Source organism: Halichoerus grypus, chromosome 2, assembly GCF_964656455.1.
Source record: "Halichoerus grypus chromosome 2, mHalGry1.hap1.1, whole genome shotgun sequence".
Lineage (NCBI taxonomy): Eukaryota > Metazoa > Chordata > Mammalia > Carnivora > Phocidae > Halichoerus > Halichoerus grypus.
Genome location: NC_135713.1, coordinates 49,964,214 through 49,983,859, shown reverse-complemented (window position 1 = coordinate 49,983,859; position 19,646 = coordinate 49,964,214). Strand labels below are relative to the sequence as shown.

Genomic DNA, 19,646 nt, shown 5'->3' with positions numbered 1-19,646 from the left:
TCAGCTTTGGCTTTTTTGATAGTTTTCATCTACTTATGGCAAATGATGTTGAAATATAGAAGTGGTCTAAAGTTTCCATTGCAGCAAAAATAAGTGAATCGTCAGACAGAAAAATATGGGGTAAGAAGGCAGGGTGGGGTCCTTGCCAAGGAGGAAGGAGAATGGAAAAAAGGACCGTTCGGTGCTCTGGGTTAGGGATTATCTAGCCAGGGAGCAAGCTGCCACCCCCCCCCCCCCCGCCCACTCCCATGCCCTGCAGAGACAAATAATCACACAGGGATTACCCAAAGGCTGCCTCAGGATCCTGGACTCGGCTCCAGGCACCCATTAGGAGGTCAGAATGACCCTCCCGACCACCTTCCCCAGCCAGCCAAAGCCCCTCACAGTTTCTCCCAGGCATCGCTGTCCAAATGAAGACGTCCCAGGCCCTTTTTGTCCTTCTTGTCACTCCCATGGCCCCTTTGCCATATAATACTCTCTCATTTCTCCTCAGTCCCTCATTGGTCCTCCTGGCCCCCTGTTGTACCAGTGGTTAAACTGAGGCCCAGAAGGATGCTTCCACAGCCAATTAACGGCAGAGCCACGGCCATGCCAAAACACCTTTCTGGCCAAGTCCTGTCTTCCTCCTTCATCTGCCAGCCTTGGAGCCCAGCCGCAGGGCCCTCTCCTGGAAGTGCCACTCCTCCTACCCACCATCTGATACACCTGTCCGGTGGCCCACATGAGAGTCGGTGTGTTAAAGGAGCCCTGTGTCTCTACCCACAGAGAGGTGGGTGGCAAGGTGGGGCAAGGGTGCACGGAAATGTGGCCACCGTGCTTCTCGAACACCAGGGGGCCGGGAGTATTGCAGTCCACATTCAAGCCTCCCTCTGCCATGTTGCAGAGCCCACAGGGGTCTCAGGGCCAAGGTTTGGCCTGTGTAGCCATCCTTGGGCCTTTCCCACCCCTACCCAGCTAGAAACTGCCCAAAACACCAGAAAATAAAAACAAAGACAAAGAGGTTTGGACAAACAAAATGTTCTTTTTTTTTTTTTTAAGATTTTATTTATTTATTTGACAGAGACAGAGATAGCGAGAGCAGGAACACAAGCAGCGGGGGTGGGAGAGGGAGAAGCAGGCTTCCCCCCAAGGAGGGAGCCTGATGTGGGACTCGATCCCAGGACCCTGGGATCATGACCTGAGCCGAAGGCAGACACTTAACGACTGAGCCACCCAGGTGCCCCAGAATGTCTGTTCTTATCCCAGCTTTCCTGGTGGCTCTGTGCCCCCACCCCCCACAAGAACCATGCCTGGTTGCTCAGGCCAGCCTCTTGCTCACACGCTCATAGGTCACGCCTCCGATGGTGGAGATCTGAAAGAAGCAGCCAGAACAGAGGGAGTCAGTGCAGGGACCCCTAAGTGAGATGGAGCACAGCTGGGGGAAGACAGGCCTCCAGTCCCAGCCCTGAGCGGAAGTGAGCAGGTTGCACCCGTTCTCTGAGCCTCAGTTTCCCAATTTGTTATGCAAGCCCCTGTGTAGACTCAGTATGGCAAAAGTGCTAAACAGATGTTAGGGCTGATGTGGCTCTTCGTATTGTAACCTTCCATCTGTCCACTGAAATTCACCTACTCCAGGCACTTCCCTTGTGTTACCCCATTTAATTCTCCCAACGACACAGTAGGGTTGTACCCATTGTACAGATGAGAACACTGAAGTCTAGAGGAGTCAAGTAACCCCTTTAAGATCTAGAGGCCACACTCAGCCTCTGCACCACACAGCATTTATGGGACACCTGTGCTTGGTGATAGAGTCCCTGCCCCGGGGGAAGGCAGGCAGGGGGTGCTGTTCAGTGAAGGTGCTGTCCTATGTCCTGGGCTCGAGGCCCTCGAGACCCACTGTCATGGGGCATGCGAGTATCGTGAGTTGGTCCTGATAGCCAGCAGAGGAGGCAGCCTTCTCACAGGAAGTGGGTGGGTGGCAAATGTCATCTTTGTGAGCAGTTCTGTCAAGGGCGGCAGTGTGAAGTGATGTGTGATTTGCACCTGGAGCAAGATGGAGTAGAGAGAGAGCTGCGAGCAGGGAGGAGGCTAGGCCTTGGTCTAGGTGATGATGAGAGCATGGCGAGGGGTGCTGGTGTTGGCCTGGAGAGGGAGGAGGCATGCCCACCTAATGCACTCCCTGTTGGTGGAAAAGGACAGAGGTGTCCAGGGTGATTCTGACAACCCTGGTCAGGAGCCTCTAGGCATCAGGAAACAGGATTGTTCAGTTTGGGAAGATTGATCCTCCTGTTGGGCACAAACCTGCTTCTGGTTCTCCCACCCTGGGTGCTCCCCACACACCTCACAGGCCGTGAGCTTTGCTTCTGGGAGTCAGAACCTACTGGCTGACATTTAATGTAAAAATGTGGCCAGAGCTTTTATCAGATTTTCTAAGAGGTCAATTTCTATCCAGGAAAAAATGGATAGTCAATTTTGTTCTTTTATATATATATTTTTTAAATACTGTGCATCTCTTTATTTTTAGTTTTGTGTGTGTGTGTGTGTGTGTGTGTTTGTTGTTGTTGTTGTTGTTGTTGTTTTTAATTAAAGACCCACTGGCCTGGGCAGAGCTGGCAGAGAGCCTAGTCTAGAAGTCAGCCAGTGGGACGGGCCTCCACCACGAACTAGCTGTGGGGCTTTGGACAAGTGACTTGTTCTCTCTGAGCCTCAATGGCCTCTCTGTAAAATGGGAATAATGGGAGGTCACTGAGTCTCTTGGGCCTCTAGACTGGGTTTGGGATGAGGAAAACAAGGAAACAAGAGGGGGAGAGAGAGAGGAGAAGAGGGGAGCAAGGAGGTGGCAAACCCTACCTCCCTCATCACTTCCCTTCTGGAGAACCTTGGGGAGGGTAGACTGGACCCCAGGGAGCTCTGGCCCAGGACATGGGCTCACAAAGGGAGAATGAAGTGTGGAAGAGCCTACTTTTTGCTTTTAACTTCACATCCATTTCTTTCACCTGGGGAAAATTCTGGAGCCCCAGGGGAAGAAACAGAAGGGAGGTGAAGTGAGAGCAGCACCTCCAATCTGTGGTTATAGAGCACCAAGTGTGGGAAGGGTCCAGCCGCAGATGTGTGTGTTAGCCCTGCCAGCCTTTTTTAAAAGGTTTAATTCACTGCCAGCATTTAGTAGTCTGGAGGTTTCACAGAGAAGTGCAAAGTTCCAGCTTCTCTTTGAAAAATCAGAAGATCTAGCAGGAAGGGCCTGAAGTCCCTTGGGGAGGTGGAACAGCATGGTGGCTGCCCTTGCGGGGCCCACCCGGACTCCCCCCTTCATTTAAACTCTGGGGAGGGTCCCAGGGGCTTCCACGCTTGGGCCCCTGAGGCGGCAGAGTCCCTGCCGAGCGCCAGTCCCCAGCACTCTCAGAGAAGCTAGGTGCCCTCCAGCTAACCACTCAGCTCCCAGCACCTCAGTGTCCTCACCTGGAAGATGCAGAGAAAAAGCCCTACCTAGCAGGTGATCGTGAAGGTCGAACGAGACGATGTCCCCCAGGCGCTCAGCACAGAGCCTGGCACGTGGGAAGTGCCCCGAGAGCCAGGGCTGGAGGCAGGAAAGTGTCCTCATCATTGTCCCAGGAACCAGCAGGACACTCACCTCCACAAGCTTGTCGCCCACGATCTCCGAGGTCTGGCGATAGTTGGGGAACTCCACCGCAATCTTCCCACCCTCCATGTGCACGGTGGCCTGGAAGCGAAGCATAACACTGAACCTGAGCCAGCAGAGGCCCCCAAACGCAAGCCAGCCCCCGAGGGAGGAAGGGCTACCCGCAGCCCCCACAGCAGTCCCCTCTGGGATTTAACTGGCCTTGGAGATACGGGATGACATAGATCCACAGGTACAGACAACACGCACAAGTCACTCAACCTTGCTGTGCCTCAGCTTTCTCACCTCTAAAATGAGGGTCGTAACTACCTCCTTGAGAGTTCTTATGAGGATTGAAGGATTTCTTAGGACATATGGAAAGTGCTTAGAACAGTGCCCGGCCCAGGATGAGTGCTCCTTGTTAACTGTGGATTGGGTTATGATCTTCATTGTTAGGATGATGATGATGTCATGCAGAATGTGGACTGCAGCATTGTTTGTAACTGTAAACAACCTAAATAGCCGTCCGGACTCTCCACCGGTAAGTAACTTCAATATCTATCGAGCAGGGAGTGTGAAAGGAATGATAGCATTTCCATACTAAAAGATGCTGTGCAAGCAATAAAAACAATAAGACAAATCGATCTGTGCTGACACAGAACGAGATCCTGAGAAACTGTTAAATTGTTAAAATCCACGAGTGACAGAAGATGAACATTAGGACCACTTATTCTCTACTGTGGCAGCCTAAGGAGCAGAGTAGTCATGGTCATGCCTGGGGGCGATAGAGGGGACCCAGAATTGGTGGAAGATCTGCGGGAACAGGCTGGGTAGGAGAGGACAGTCACCTTTCACTTCTTTCTTATGTAAGATTGCAGTTTTGAACCCATGCGAGTCCGATTCTGGGGCTGTGCTTCTCTAGGCTACACTGGAAGGCAGCCCGAGCAAATGGTTATGCTCTCTGAAGCCAGGCTGCCTGGGTGTGGAGGTCTGCCTGTGCTGTGTGACCCGGCAAGCCGCCGAACCCCATGGCTCAGCCTAACTCCCTCATCTGTAAAATGGGATAGTAACTGTTGCGACTTCGTAGGATTCACTGCAGTAACATGTGTGAAGTATTCAGCAGGTGTCTGGGATATATTAAGTGCAAGTGTTAACAATTTTTAACAGTTTTGTTACTGTGTCTGTTATTGACTGTAGCATTAAGAACCCGGAGTGATTAACTTGCTGAGTAACTCAAGCGCTTAAGGCTGGAGGCTGGACTCTAGAACTGAGCCTCAGCTTGGGGTGCAGCCCCAGGGGACACGCTTGAGACCAAGAAGTTAGCCAGAGGCTTGGGGAACGAGGGCAGGGCGGCCAGTGGCCTCTCACCTTGAACTTCTTGCCCCCCATGGTCTCCATGTCACACTCCTTGCCGATGGTGAACTTGTTGGTCATGGAGCGGCCGTCTGGGTAGTGCTGGGACCAGGTGAAGTTCTGCCCGTCCTGCTGCACCTCCGTGACAGTCTTGAAGTTTCGGCCCTTTTCGATAGCATCGCTGGGGAGCCCTGGCCCAGGGACGAGTAGAGCGGCATGTAAGAGCTGCTTACAACCTGTGGCTCTGGGAGAAGGCTTTCCTCCCTGGTGGCTGGCTAGCCCGATGGTTAGGAGCACAAATCCCAGTTCTACCATGAACCATGAGCTGGGATGCGTCACTACCTCTCTGAGCCTCAGTGTTCCCATCAACAAAATGGGGGTAATAAGGCCCATTTCACAAGGCTGTTGTGAGGAGGAAGTTAAAGTGATTGTGTCTCATAAAACTCCTGGCATGTAACTGACATTAAGTACTAGCCGCTCTTCTGATTCTGATAGCACCAAAACGCAAACACGACGGACGCGGCCAAGCTCACCAAGCCCCAGGATGAATGGGACCAGCGAGCCTGCCTTCGAACACTGCTGTTTCACAGATGAGGCAGGCAAGACCCAGAGCAGGAAAGGGGCCTCCCAGCACCTCCGTGGAGGCTAATAGCTGAACCAGATCTACGACGGACACTGGAGCCCTTCCAATTCCACACGAGACCGTTGGAGGTGAAGCCAAGTCACTGTCCCTTCAGGGCCACTCCCAATAATGGACTCAGAAGGGCTCTTGTCTCCCCAAGGCCCCTGCTCTCAGGGCCTCTCAGGTCCCCCGGGGCCGTCCTCTGACTCTTGACAATGGCACTCCTTCCGACTTAGAGCGTGCCCCAAGATTTCTGCGGGACTGTCAGGGCCACTGTCCCATGGGTTCCTCACAATCGGCGCTGCAAATGGAGCAGTGAAGAGGAGCGGCATCACTGATCTCGGCCCACAGTTCCTAGCGCAGTAAGAGGCCCGCGTTTGTTGAATGGCCAAATGAGTGCATGGCTTGTCAAACCTGGCCGCTATAGTAACCCCTTGGTCATCTCTCCCCGGGCACCACTCATCATCTCATCACTGGGTCCTGGGTGCTAATGATCTCTGCCCCTAATTTACAGTGTGACCTTGGGCACATCATGCTGAGGCACCCCATCAGGAACGTCGGGCTGGCCCTTACCTATAGCAGGTGTTCAGTATATGTCTTGAATGAATGAATAAGCCAGTCAAGCCTGCACCTCACCATCTACTGGCTGTGTGACTCTGGACTAGTAACTCAGCTTCTCTGGGCCTCAAGGAGTTTGGGTTGGTGGCCCCAAGCTGGCTGTGACAAACTAGCCCAGGGAAGGGGACCTCGTGCACTCACTCACCAAGGCTCTTCATGAACTCGTTGTAATTCTTGTCACTCTCGAACTCGTACTTGCCACTGAAGGCCATGCTGCTGGGAGAGCCGGAGGCCGGAGGGCAGGGGGATGAGGAAGAAGGGTTGTGGTGCTGAGGGGCCCGGTGCCCCAGCTTATAAACTCTGCCACACGCTGGGGCTCGGCCCCTAAGTCACTCCACCTCCCCCTCCAGCCCTGAAGAGGAAGCGTTGCCTGTTTTATGACGGGGGCAGGACCCAGCGGAGCAGAGCCCTGAGGTTATTCACCTGGGGGAGTGCTGGCTGCAGGCCCTTTGCCACTCCCAGCAAGGGCGATGGCAATGCCAGAGCGTCCGAGGTCTCAGCCGCCTCTGCCCTCCGTCCCTCCCTTCGTCCTTGCCCTGTCCTCCAGCCATGCTCGCCTCACCCCTTATTTACTTGTTCACCCCCCCATTCGTCGACCAAAGCGCATCAAGCACCTGCTGCATGCGGGGCTGGCACCGAGGCCACACGGATGAATGAGACATACACCCTCCCCCCAAAGAGCTTCCAGTCTAGTCCGGAGACGAAACACAGGCCTGCAGAGAACCCTTGTGCAGGCAGGATGTGACAAGTTCCTAGACAAATGCAGATGCATGGCCTGGGGCACAGGGAAGGAGCAGGGGGGCAGCTGGGGGCCAGGATATCTTTGCATAGGAGATGGCATTTGATGCTGGTTTGGAAGGAACCATAGGACTTGGATGTTTAGAGAAACAGAGGTTGGAGAAGGTGGGGAATATAGGGAGACAATACTCTAGGATGAGGGAACAGTGTGACGAAGGTGGGAAGGGTCATGATGGAAGGAAAAATGAGTTTGACTGCAGCAAAGAGCACTTGAAGGAGAAGAGACAGAAGCAGGGTGTGGATAATGCCAGCAAGTGAAGCAGCAGTCTGGGGGCCCAGGGGGCAGCTTGGAGCAGGGCTGCCAGGGGCACTGAAGACCCACCACAGGCCGGGCGCAGGCCAGGAGCTCGGTGGAGTGTGTGTTGTTCGAAGCTCACAACCAGGAGGGGGGGCGTTCAGACCCCAGACATCCAGGTCCTGTCCCGCCTGTCTTGTGGGATTGCTCCCCGGATCAGACTGAGGACTCTCCTTTTTCTTATTATTAATTATGGAAATTTCTGCAAGTCGGTCTCCTTTTCCAGAATCAGCTCTTCGTGAATCCCGATCATTTCTTTCTTTCTTTTTGAATCCTCATCATTTCTATCTAAAGCAGAACTCACCACAGATCTGGGACTGAGTGATTTCTGAGCAGGTGAAACCCACTTTGCCCCATTTTGCCAGTGTTCAGTCTCCAGTCTTGGAATTCCTTACTCCTGCCAGGGGTCTTATTTTTTTAAAAAACCATAAACACACACACATACCCACACCCACATCCTCATCATCATTATCATTATCACGGGTTTTCTGATAAGTTATATATATTAACATTTCATAACTCAGAGCAAGTAACAGTCCTGTCACTTGGCAGAGATGGCCCTTAATAGTTTGTGTCTATCCTTCTAAACTTAAAGCATATACATATACTTCTTCTATGAATGAGACTATATTGTTCTGTAACTGAGGGTTTTTTTTTTAATTTTATTTATTTATTTTGAGAGAGAGCACAATCAGAGGGAGCCGCAAGCAGAGGGAGAGGGAGAAGCAGACTCCCCGCTGAGCAAGGAACCCAGTGTGGGGCTCGATCCCAGGACCCCAGGATTATAACCTGATGATTAAGCAGATGCTTAACCGACTGAGCCTCCCAGGTACCCCTGTAACCTCGTTTTTATATAATGATATGGGTACATGTCTGTATCATGACATAAAGGTAAATCATACCCCTTTTAATAGCTCCAGAACGTTCATAGTCTATTGTCTGTATGCTGTAATTTACATAACTATTGTTATATAAACATTATGTACATGTTATGTAACAGTGTAACTTGATCTTCAGGTTATTTTTCTAAACTTTTTCTATGACAAATAACTCTGAGATAAACATTTTTTTTTGCAGTCTTAGACCTTTACAATCAGCAATTAGTTCTTATCTACATTAACTGTCCATAGATTTTCAAAAGTGGTGACAGGTACTTAGGTAACCACCATATATAGCTTTTTGGTGATTCTTCATCCTCGCGGTGTTTTCTGGACAACCTCACATGGAGACGGAATGGAACATTCCTTATTCCTTTGGCCCAGACAGTCTTGTTGAACCTGGTGTGAATACACACATCTGGAGCTCCCATCTCTTTCATGGCAAATTTCCAGATCTCTTTGAGTGCCCTAGGGGCACGCTTCCTGAAACTCACGCTAGGATGTGCTTGTGAATGGTGATGGTATGTTCTCTGGTCACTACCTCGTTGGTGGCAGAACGGCCCTTCCGGCCACGCTTCTTCGCGGGAGCCATTCTGCTGGGCCCTGGTTGGAAAGCTGAGATAAACCTTCTCTTTCACACCTCAGTACACATGTCAGATTATTGACTAAGGATGAATTTCTAGACATGAAATCCCTGGAACAAAGAGGTTTTGTATTTATGTTTACATCTGTTACTCTGCTGCCTGTCCGAGGGTCTCCAGCACTGTCCGCTCCTACCTAGAGCACGTGAGGATTCCCCTCTCTGATGCTAATGACGGCAGAACAACAGCTATAATTAAGCTAACATTTATCAGGTGTTTATTATGCACTGGGCATGCTGCTAAGTGTGTTACACAGATTATCTCATTTATTCTTCAAAAAGATTCTATGAAGTAAGAGTCATTTTCCCCATTTTGCCAAGGAGGAACCAGGGCTTCAGAGAAGTAACTTGCCCAAAGCCACAGAGCCCCTGTGTGGAGTTCCTACTTAGTACCACAACAACTGTCAATAGCGTTTAAAGACATTTCCAAAAATCCTCCTCCATAACCCATCGCCCTAACTCAGTAAGTGTTATTTTTTTTCTACTTTCTTCCTCCCTCTTTCGCTCTTCTGTCTCCTCTCTCATCCTTGTTTTCTTTCTCACTGACCCTAATTATGGCAGATAAATAAGAGCTATAATCACTATGTAAATGCAATACTCCACTCTCTTTGCTCAGCATTAGTTTGAAAACACAGTCCCATGTTTCCATAAAGCTGCCATGTTTATTCTTAGAAATGGATGTATAATGTTTACTGTTGGACCTTTGGTGGGGCCCAGCTTACCCCATTAAATGTGAGACCACAGTGAGTTTCCTTATATGATTTTTTAGAAAGCATTTCCTTGAACTAAAACCCCAGGATGGAATCACAAAGTTATGGGATCTGGAACATTTTGTTTTTAAAGATTGATTGATTGATTTGAGGTGGGGGGAAGGGCAGAGAGAGGGGGAGAAGGAGAGAAGCAGACTCCCCACTGAGCATGGGGCAGGGGCTTAATCCCAGGACCCCAAGACCATGACCTGAGCCGAAATCAAGAGTCTGACGCTTAACCGACTGAGCCACCCAGGCGCCCTGAGGTTGTGTTCTTTACAGCACGGTCTTCCACATACACTGCTGAGGTTGCAAGAAAGGAAGGCTTGTGAAAAATAGAAATTCCTGGGCTCTGACCCCCAGAAGTTCTGGCTTGGGTGTGGGGCCCTGGAATCTGCATTTGCTATGCTCCCAGTGTTGTGCTGCAGTTACCCTGAGAAGCTCCAGGCCAGGGGACGTGGAAAAGAGCCGCAGGATGGACCAGACAGCCTCTCTGGGGCCCCACTTAACTTCCTTTCCCATTGACTTCCATCTGCGTTGTCAGAACTGTTTTCTCCTCAATAGCTACTCATCCAAGGTCAGCATCAAAGGCAGGACAGGTGTGGTGGGGGTGTGGGACAGGACGACATTGGCAGCGGGACGCCTGACTCAGCGGCGCTCCTTTTCCCTTCACTGGAGTTTATGAGCGCATCTGACCCTCCATCCCTCCTCCCACCCATGCCCTGCCCCTTTCCCTCTTCAGCTGGGGTCCACCTGTTTGTTCAGGCACTCATTGAGGACCTTCCAAGAGGGGTAAATGAACTCAAACTGCCTCCATATCACAGTGAGGTTTTATGGGGCAATTGAACTAACAGAGCGACTCTACCCTGGTGGAGATCAAGAGGAGCCCCAAGGCTAATGCATGCCCCTGGGCCACCCCAACTTCCCACCTGGACTCTGGCTCCAGCCTCAAATCAGCCACCATTATTCTGAGAGTAACTAGCCTAGGGAGTGAGAAATGCAGGTGCTTTAGTCCACGGTTGGAGGAGAAGCCCTCCTCCTAACCTCTCCACCCCAGGACCTTCTAGCACCTTACCTGGAGTAAGTGATTGATCAGGGTTACACATACCTTAACCAAACCTCCTTCCTCTTCTTTCCTCAACAAAAAATCTGAAATGCTACTTGGGGTTGATCCTAGAGTGTCAAGGCTAAATGGGATCTCTGAGGGCAATTTATTTCATGATGATTTTCCTAGCTCTGCTCTCAGGAGTCAGAGGCTAAGAAATTCAGCATTCCCTTGGAACACCCAGTCAGTACTTTGTTAACCCACAATCTGAAGCAGAAGTGATGGAGACTCTGAGGCCAGGAGGCCAGAGTTTGAATCCCAGATCTGCCACTCACTGGCTGGGTGACCTTGGGCAAGTCATTTATCTTCCTGTGTTTCTGTTTTCTCATGAGTTAATTAAATAAGTTAATTTCTGGGCGCCTGGGTGGCTCAGTCAGTTAAGTGGCTGCCTTCGGCTCAGGTCATGATCCCAGGGTCCTGGGATCGAGTCCCGCATCGGGCTCCCTGCTCAGTGGGAAGCCTGCTCCCCTGTCTGCCTGCGGCTCCCCCAGCTTGTACTCTCTCTCTCTCTCTCTCTCAAATAAATAAATAAATAAGTTAATTTCTGTAAAGCATTTTTCACAGGGCCTGGCGTACCTCATTTTGTTGTGCTTTGCTTTATTCTGCTTTGCAGATGCTGCTTTTTCTTTTTTTTTTTTACAAAACCCTGTGTCAAGCAAGTCTACCCCGGTCCTATTTTTCCAACAGCATTTGTTCACTTTGTGTCTCTGTATCACATTTTGGTAATTAAGTCTAGCAATATTTCAAACTTTTTCATGACCATTATATTTGTGATGGTGAGCTGTGTTCAGTAATTATGACTCACTGGAAGCTCTGATGATGGTTAGCATTTTTAGCAATAAAATGTTGTTTTTTCAGACAGCCGCTACTGCACACTTGGTAGACGACAGCATAGTGTAAACATAACTTTTATATGCACTAGGAAACCGGAAACTTCACTTGACTCGTGGTGGTCTGGGACGGAACCTGCAATACGTCTGAGGGTTGCCTGTGGATAAAAGAGTGTTAGGTAAATGTCACCAGGGCAGGTCAGCTGTGTAGCTTCAACACTGCTGTGTCTGGTCACCAGCTTTGCAGTCACAATCACCTCCCTCTTTGCTAAGTGTCACAAGCCCCAGAGTGTGGTCTTCATTCTTGTCTGTTCTCGGAGCGCTCACTCCCCTGGTGAGCTCGCCCTGTCCAAGGCTTTAAAGACCATCTCTATGCGGATGCCTCTCCAACTGTTTTCTCATCTCAGACCTCCCCTGGAGACTTATGTCCAACTGACTACCCAATAGCTCCACCTCACGTCTTATGCCATCTCAAACTTAACATGTCCCAAACCTCTGGTCTTCAGCCCTCAACAAAGTCTCCTCCTCCCTTGGACTGCTCCAGTTCAGTTGATAAGGAATCTCAGGGGCCAACATCTATTCCAAATCTGCAATGTGCTAAATGTTTTACAGGAATTAGCACTCAGTTCTCCCAACCAATTGGTTAGATAGGTCCTGATATTATCCCCCACTACATAGATGAAGAAATGGAGGTTCAGAAGTGTCACACTCAGGTGGTAAGCAGAGATGACAGTCTGGCTTCGGGTCCCTTACCTCATGTCTTCTAACTAAATGCAGCAATTTAGTTTGGATGCAGCCTCCAGAACCAACCGATTCTTGGAGATCACTATTGCTCCTGCAGTACTTAGAGAGTGATCTCAAAGTGCCAGACACCATGCTGAGTGTTTGACACATGGCACCGCAAACTTCCCAAAGAGCTGTTATTATCCCTATTTACAGAAAAGAAAGTCTAGGCTCAGAAAGGTTAGATGACTTGTCCAAGGTCACACAGCTTGTTGTTGATGATGACGCTTGGATCTGAACTCAGTTCTCTCTGACCTGAAGGGTGCTTAACACCACTGTGGATCCTGCCAGATCTCTGATGAAAGCAGAATGTCAGTCTCTGGTTCTAATGTCAGAGTCATGACCCATGCATTCGTTAATTATTTCATTCAGTATACATTTCCTGAGCACCAGGCTATGTGTTAGGGAACAGCAATACACAGCAAAAGAAAACAGTCCCCACCCCAATAAATGAAGCTCCAGCCTCCCAGATCATCCCCTTTGCCCCATTCCACCCCCTAATTTTAGCCTCACTTCCTTTCTTATCCAGCCCATCAATGCATCACTTCCTCTACCAGGACCCTCAATGTTCATTGGTTACTTTGGCTTCCTAGGCCCCATCCTTGAAACCCGCCCCCCAAATTGTCTTTCCACCTCGCATCTCTAGGACTGCTGACTACAACCAGAAGAAAAGACCCAGTGCAGGGGAAGGGAGGGCGACACCACAGCAAATTCATGGTCGTCCCTCAGCTAGGTTTTGAACACTCAGCAGTCCTTCCCTCATCACTTCCCACCACTCAAGTCCACTCCAGCCCCAACCATCACTTTAGTGACCATATAATAATCCAGAGTATGGATGTATCACTTTGTGATACAACTTGTCCAACCAGTCCTTATTGTTGGACAATTAGGTTAGGTAGGAAAAAGTACATAAATGAGTGGGAGACTCCATGATGTGGAGAAAACAAAAGCATTATTGAAGACCATGAGTTAATATGAATAGTATTATTTGAAGCAGGTGGGATGGGGCTGAGGTTCTGGGAGAGGTTCATGGGTCATGAGATTTATGGCAGAAAGTGAGCTTCATAGAGGTCTGTGAACCAAGCCAGAAGGCAACATTTTGTACACATCTATGAATGTTCTGGAGTGGGTCCATGGCTTTCATCAGGTGTTCCAAGGGGGCCTCCCCAAAAGTGAAAGGCCACTAATCTGGTCTATAATTTGTAACATAAGCTCTGATCAGAAAGGCCAGGAGAATTTATTAAAAAGATCAGTGAAGGGGCCCCTGGGTGGCTTAGTCGTTAAGCGTCTGCCTTCGGCTCAGGTCATGATCCCGGGGTCCTGGGATCGAGCCCTGCATCGGGCTCCCTGCTCAGCGGGAAGCCTGCTTCTCCCTCTCCCACTCCCCCTCCTGTGTTCCCTCTCTCACTGTGTCTCTCTCTGTCAAATAAATAAATAAAATCTTAGAAAAAAAAAGATCAGTGAAGTAAAAATGTGAGTTTAAGTCCCACAAAGACCTGGGGTCAAATCCCTGCTCTTCAATTTCAGTTGTGTACCTTTGAATAAGTTACTAAAAATTTTTGAGCCTTTAAAATAGGAATTTAGTGGCACCTGGGTGGCTCACTGGGCAGAGCAAGCAATTCTTGATCTTGGGATTGTAAATTCGAATCCCACTGTGGATGCTGAGATTACTTAAAAAATAAATAAAATCTTAAAAAAAAAAAAGATATTCATGGGTCATAAACCAGTACAGGTGGTGCCTGGGTGGCTCAGTTGGTTTAGCAGCTGCCTCTTGATTCCTGCTCAGGTCATGAGCTCAAGGCCCTGGGATGCAAAGCAACACGGGCTCCGCACTCAGCGGGGAGTCTGCGGGAGGATTCTCTCTCCCTCTGCCCCTCCCCCTGCTCACTCTCTCTCTCTCTCAAATAAACAGACAAACCAGCACAGGACAGTGACCTCAGAGAGGGTACTGGAGATGAGATGGGGAGTCCTATAGCCTTCGGTCTGCAGGGCAGCCTCCTCGCTGGAGACAGTATTCGGCAGACAGGAAAACCCTTATTTTCTGTTTCTGCTGTGTCTGCCGGTTCCGCTCTATTACTGAGTTGATGGAATGTCTGACTGTTGTAGACACAGCCCTTCAGGTTGCAAATAAAGAAACCCACTTGAGCTAGGCTAGGCCAAAAGGGGGGACGTATTAGGTTGAACCATACATAATTGCTAATATTTGCTCTTCTTGACCTTTAAAAACAACAATTTCATATGGTTCAATCTTAATGTATGGATGCAGGGCCAACTCGGGGAACCCAAGTGGTGGAAATGGAGTCAGGCGACACGAGGAACTAGGACCAGGAACTGGAAAGCGTCAGGAGCCAGTCTCTCTGGCATCAGGTGCAGCTTCTCTCTGTGTGTCTACTTGATTCTCGCTTCCTGCTGTCCTTTCTCTCCTGCCCACCTGCACCCAGGCCCCCCCGGGCTCTCCGCGCGACCAACAGAAGCTAGGTCGGGAGACATAATCTGATTGGTCTGTTGTGAGTCAGGTGTCTGCCCTGGTCCAATCATCTGTGGGCAGGGAGGCAGGGGTCTTTAGTGCAAACAATGAAAACAGATGTGAGCGGAAAATAAACTTACGGAACAGATGTAGATTGGATCACAGAGCTTTCAGGCTTGGGAAACAAGCCGGGACAGGAGAGGATAAGCAGCTGGAACCACAGTCGCAATGACATCACTGCAGTGGTTTTGTTGGGATCTGCTGGACTGGACAGTTTGCACCCCTATCAACGGCGACACGGCTCGCTGGCTTTGCAACCACCATTCCCCTGGGCAGTGGGTATGCCCCCCTCAGTCCCCCCCAGCCAGAATGGAGTTTCTCTCTTTAAAAAAAAAAAAAAAGATTTTAGGGGCGCCTGGGTGGCTCAGTCGTTAAGCGTCTGCCTTCGGCTGGGGTCGTGGTGCTGGTGTCCTGGGATTGAGCCCCGCATCCGGCTCTCTGCCCGGCGGGAAGCCTGCTTCTCCCTCTCCCCTTGTTTATGTTCCCTCTCCCCTTGTTTATGTTCCCTCTCTGGCTGGCTGTCAAATAAATAAATAAAATCTTAAAAAATACATTTTTATTTATTTGGCAGAAAGAGAGCACAAGTCGGCAGAGCGGCAAGCAGAGGGAGAAGCAGGCTTCCCGCTGAGCAGAGAGCCAGACTCCGGGCTCCATCCCAGAACCCCAGGATCACAACCTGAACGGAAGGCAGACGCTTAACCGACTGAGCTACCCAGGCGCCGCTGGAATGGATTCTCTTGCCCCTGCTTCTTGTGCCTCCCCAGCTGCAGAGGAAATGTCCCAGTGGGAGTGTCTGATTGGTTGAGCTGAAGTCATGAGCAGACACCCCATTGCCACTGGGTGATGAGAATATGAGTATCTGGCCTTTGCAGCGTTGTATTAGGAAATGGACCCCACCTTCCACCAGAACCCGTGCAGTGCGGAGTTCTCTAAACATAGATGAGGGTGCAGACACTCCGTCCCACCAATGGGCCCGCTGCTCAGGTGGAGAGGGACAATTTTTGAAGAAGGGACTGTGGGATGGGCAGATGCCCAGAAAGTGTCCACAACAGTGACCTCTCCCCCAAGGTCCTGCCCAGCTCATGTGCTGTGTTCTCCAAGAAGCCTTTTTCTCCTCCCATTGTAGTCCACCCTGGTCAGGCTTTCTTCTGCTTAGAACCTGCATAGGAGGGCACAGGATTAAATTGTTACTGTTGCGTTTCTATCTGAGATTGAAGCAGCTGGAGGGCAGGAAGTTTGCCTTAGGCCTCTCTGTGATCTGTACAACAGCTGACCCAGGGAAGACCTGTAGTAAGGACTTAACCAGTACTTGGTCGACTCAGGCATTAGTCAGGGCTCCTGCAGATAAAGTAACAGACACTGATTCTTAGTGATCAACGAATAAAAAAGGAATTTCTGGGGAGGGTACGGGTAGCTCATAGAAAGGATGGAAAAGCTAAACCACCAGATCTCAAGATGGCACATAGCACCAGAGAGCAAGAAGGAAAGATGAGTTGAATCACCTTCAGCCATCCTCCATCCTTACAGCACTCCACTTAAGACTCAAATTCCCAGCTTGGCCAACTGTTGGCTGTATCACTTGGGCAGGTGACTTAATTTCCGTGCTTGGGTTTCCACATTGGCAGAATGGGGCTACCACATTGGCAGAATGGGGCTAACAATCAAACCCCCCTCCAGGCAGGATTGGGTAACTCCATACATAAAGGCACTCAGAAAGGGGACGGCACCTGCTCTTACAGAGAAAGGGGAATGCATGTTCTTACAAGAACTGCAAGTCCTCTCTCTGATTCCTTAGCTACCTAGGACTGGAAAAGAAGATTGCTCACCCCCACATCTGCCGGTCTAATCCTGACTGGGACCACGGCCACGGAGGAGGAGGAGGAAGTGTAGGAGGTAGATCCAACAACATCCAAGCAACCTCACCTCCACACTTACAACCAAAGCAGCCCATGACCCTCAAAAAATATTGCTTCAGGCCAGAGGTCAGGTGCCAAAAGGTCTTCATCCAGTTCCCTGTGCAATTATTCATCTCCCCGTCTCCTGCCTCTGGCTAACTGTGATTAATGCCTATGGCAGTCACAGGAATAGCTCCTAATGAATTTCTAACGAACTCATTTGGTGTTAATGCGGTGTGTAATTCCGCAGGACGCTCATTATAATTTAGCCTTATTAAGTCTCTAGTTATTGCGAACTACTATTGCTCTAAGCTCAGAAGCAGGAGAAAAGTAATTATCTGGAGCAGGCAGTTAAATTATGAAAAGGATTGGACATTCAGAGAAGGCCGACCAGTGGCTACTCCTATTTTTTTTTCTGCTTGGGGTATAATGCTCTGTGCGAGGAACTGGCTGTGCAGGTCTTTGAGCTGAGGCAAGAGTGCCCTCCCTGACTTCATATTCTGTAATGTCAGAGCTGTGCAGGCTACAGCCTGCGGGGGACGGGGGGAGGGTCTTTAAGGCCCATCCAAAGGTAGCCCTGCCCCCAAATGGTCCACTTGTCTACTGCTTGGGTCTGAATTTGCACCATAGGGGTGGATTTTTGCCTTGGAGGCACGGTTGCATGTCGAAGGTGCCCTATGCCACACCTCAGAGTTCACAGAGGGTGACAGATAGGCTATCTTATCTGAACATCACGGCATCCCAGTTATCGTCATTAAACTCCTTTGACAGATAAGAAGATTGAAGCGCACAGAGGTGAAGCCACTTCCCCAAGGTCACTGGGTGCCAGAGTGGTGGCAACAGAACCCGCATCCTCAGACCCCCAGGTGAGCTCTCTCTCCAGCTCACCTCTCGTTTTACCGCCTGGCATGCTTCTCATGCACACGTGACTCACATCTCCCCCCTAGATCAGATGTCCCTTGAGGTTGGAGCTGTATCTATGACCCCTTTACCTGTTTGGCCTTGGTCCAGAGGGATGGGCTGCCAGGGCGGGCCCCCTGAAGACACCTGGAGTATTCGCTCAAGCACAAGCTGATTCAGTTCTCTTCCCACCTCTCCCTGAAATTTTCTCCCAGTTTCTCACAACCAGCTTTATACTTTTAGCTAAAATGTAGATTAAACTTTTTTTAAAGTTTGAAATCATTTTCTCCTGGAGATAAAAGTAACCCATGCTATTTGCCTAAAATTCAGAAAAATGCAGAAAAGTCTAAAGAACATAAGGATCATCTGTAACCCTATCACTCAGATATAACTATTGTGTAACAGTTGGTATAAATATCCTTTCAGCCCTTATGATATACACATATAAACACACGTAGGAACATTTTATTCATAACGGCATCTACTCTATGTATTTGTATACACTATATGTATATGTCCTATTTGGGAAATTGCTTTTTTTTTTTTAAGATTTTATTTTTAAATCATCTCTACCCCCAACGTGGGGCCTGAACTCACAACCCCAAGATCAAGAGTCACACGCTCCACTGACCGAGCCAGCCGGCCAGATGCCCCTGGATATTGCTTTTTATTTAAACTTAGGAACATGAAATTTCTGAAAGATGAATTTACATTGTCAAAGAATAAAAGCAAACTTCAGAATATTCTCGGTAACTGCTCTGGGTTATGAGACGATACAAAAGAAAGGGAATTTAGAGAATAAAGCCCAAATCACCTCCTACACAAGCCGGAAAAGAACTGTACTTATTGCTACCTTATCTCCCACAGTATCTCGTTCGTCAGTGGCATGGGAAGAGCAATGGGTGGAAGATGAAGGTCTGAGTGCAAAGTCACATGGCACCAGGGGTCAGGATCAGTGGATGGGCCATGGGAGTTTAAAGGTAAACCCAGGGGCCTGATGTGGCCCTCGCCCAACTCCCCAGCCTCATTTTCTGTTGTGCCCTCACTCTCTGCTGCAAACTCATTATCACTGGAACCGCCCACACTCACTCTGCCATTTCCCACCTTGCCTTTACACATACTTCTCTCTCTCTCTCTCTCATGCCCAGTGGCATAAATGGTGAGAACTCACTTTTGTGCAATACCTAATTCGATTGTTTGCCTAGGAAGTAAACAAAGAGAGTTCCTTGGAGGGCCAAGTAGGTTTTGTGTCAATATGGAAGGAAGTGCTGGGTGGTGGGGGAAAGTTTTCTTTCCCCTTTGAGGTGGAAACAGACTCATCCTGGCCTTCCTTGGTGCTGTGTTTAGTTTAGCCTCCATGACCAGGGAGCTGCTATACACACCTAAGCCACCCTGGGATTGACCTCCTGCTTCCTGCACTGTGTTCTGGTCTGCAAGTCCCTCTTTCCTAACTCTTTCCAGAACTTTCTGTCAGTCTCGGGTGAGGTGCTGTTGGCCTCTGCCTGTGGTCTCTCACCCCGCTCGCATCTAAGCAGACCCCTGGAGCTGTGGGTATGTTCATCGTGGCTGTTCAGACATGGGAAGGAACGGGTAAATTCATGTCGATGTCAGTGTGACCCGTATGTGTGCCCTGTGGCTCTCTGTACAAGTGTGCATTGCCCAGGTGCATGTGTGTCTGCGATACTATACTGTAAGGGGGATCGCACGCATGTGTGAGAAAGTGTATGTATATACATATCTGTATCCCTGTATCTCTGTGTGTATGAGAACGTGTGCTTTCCCTGTGTAGAAGGGATGTCTACACGTGGACTATTATGTACTTGGGTATACATATGAAGCAGAGTGCACATATGCTCAGCTGTGGTTTCTGTGAAGGGCTCTGGATCTGTTTGTATACAGGCATGTGGGAGTGTTTGTTTACTGAAGGGAAGGGAGATATTAATTGGATGCCTAGACTACAAATAAAAACAAATAAAGCAAATAAAAACCCTCAAACAATAAAGTTATTATCTCACACAATTGGAGTTCCAGAGACAAGGAAAGGACTCTCAAGTT

General features: G+C 49.5%; 1 protein-coding gene across 1 annotated transcript in view; it reads right to left on the bottom strand.

Moving 5' to 3' along the window:
* Nucleotides 1-1,024: 1,024 nt before the first annotated feature.
* FABP6 (fatty acid binding protein 6) overlaps nt 1,025-19,646 on the bottom strand; it is a 37,983-nt gene continuing 19,361 nt past the window's right edge. The window contains exons 3-5 of the mRNA XM_078066511.1: nt 4,967-5,142; nt 3,611-3,700; nt 1,025-1,351 (exon numbers count right to left, since the gene is read on the bottom strand). Of these exons, the coding sequence (XP_077922637.1) occupies nt 1,298-1,351; nt 3,611-3,700; nt 4,967-5,142 (320 nt within the window). The 3' untranslated portion in view covers nt 1,025-1,297. The remainder of the gene's footprint in view (nt 1,352-3,610; nt 3,701-4,966; nt 5,143-19,646) is intronic.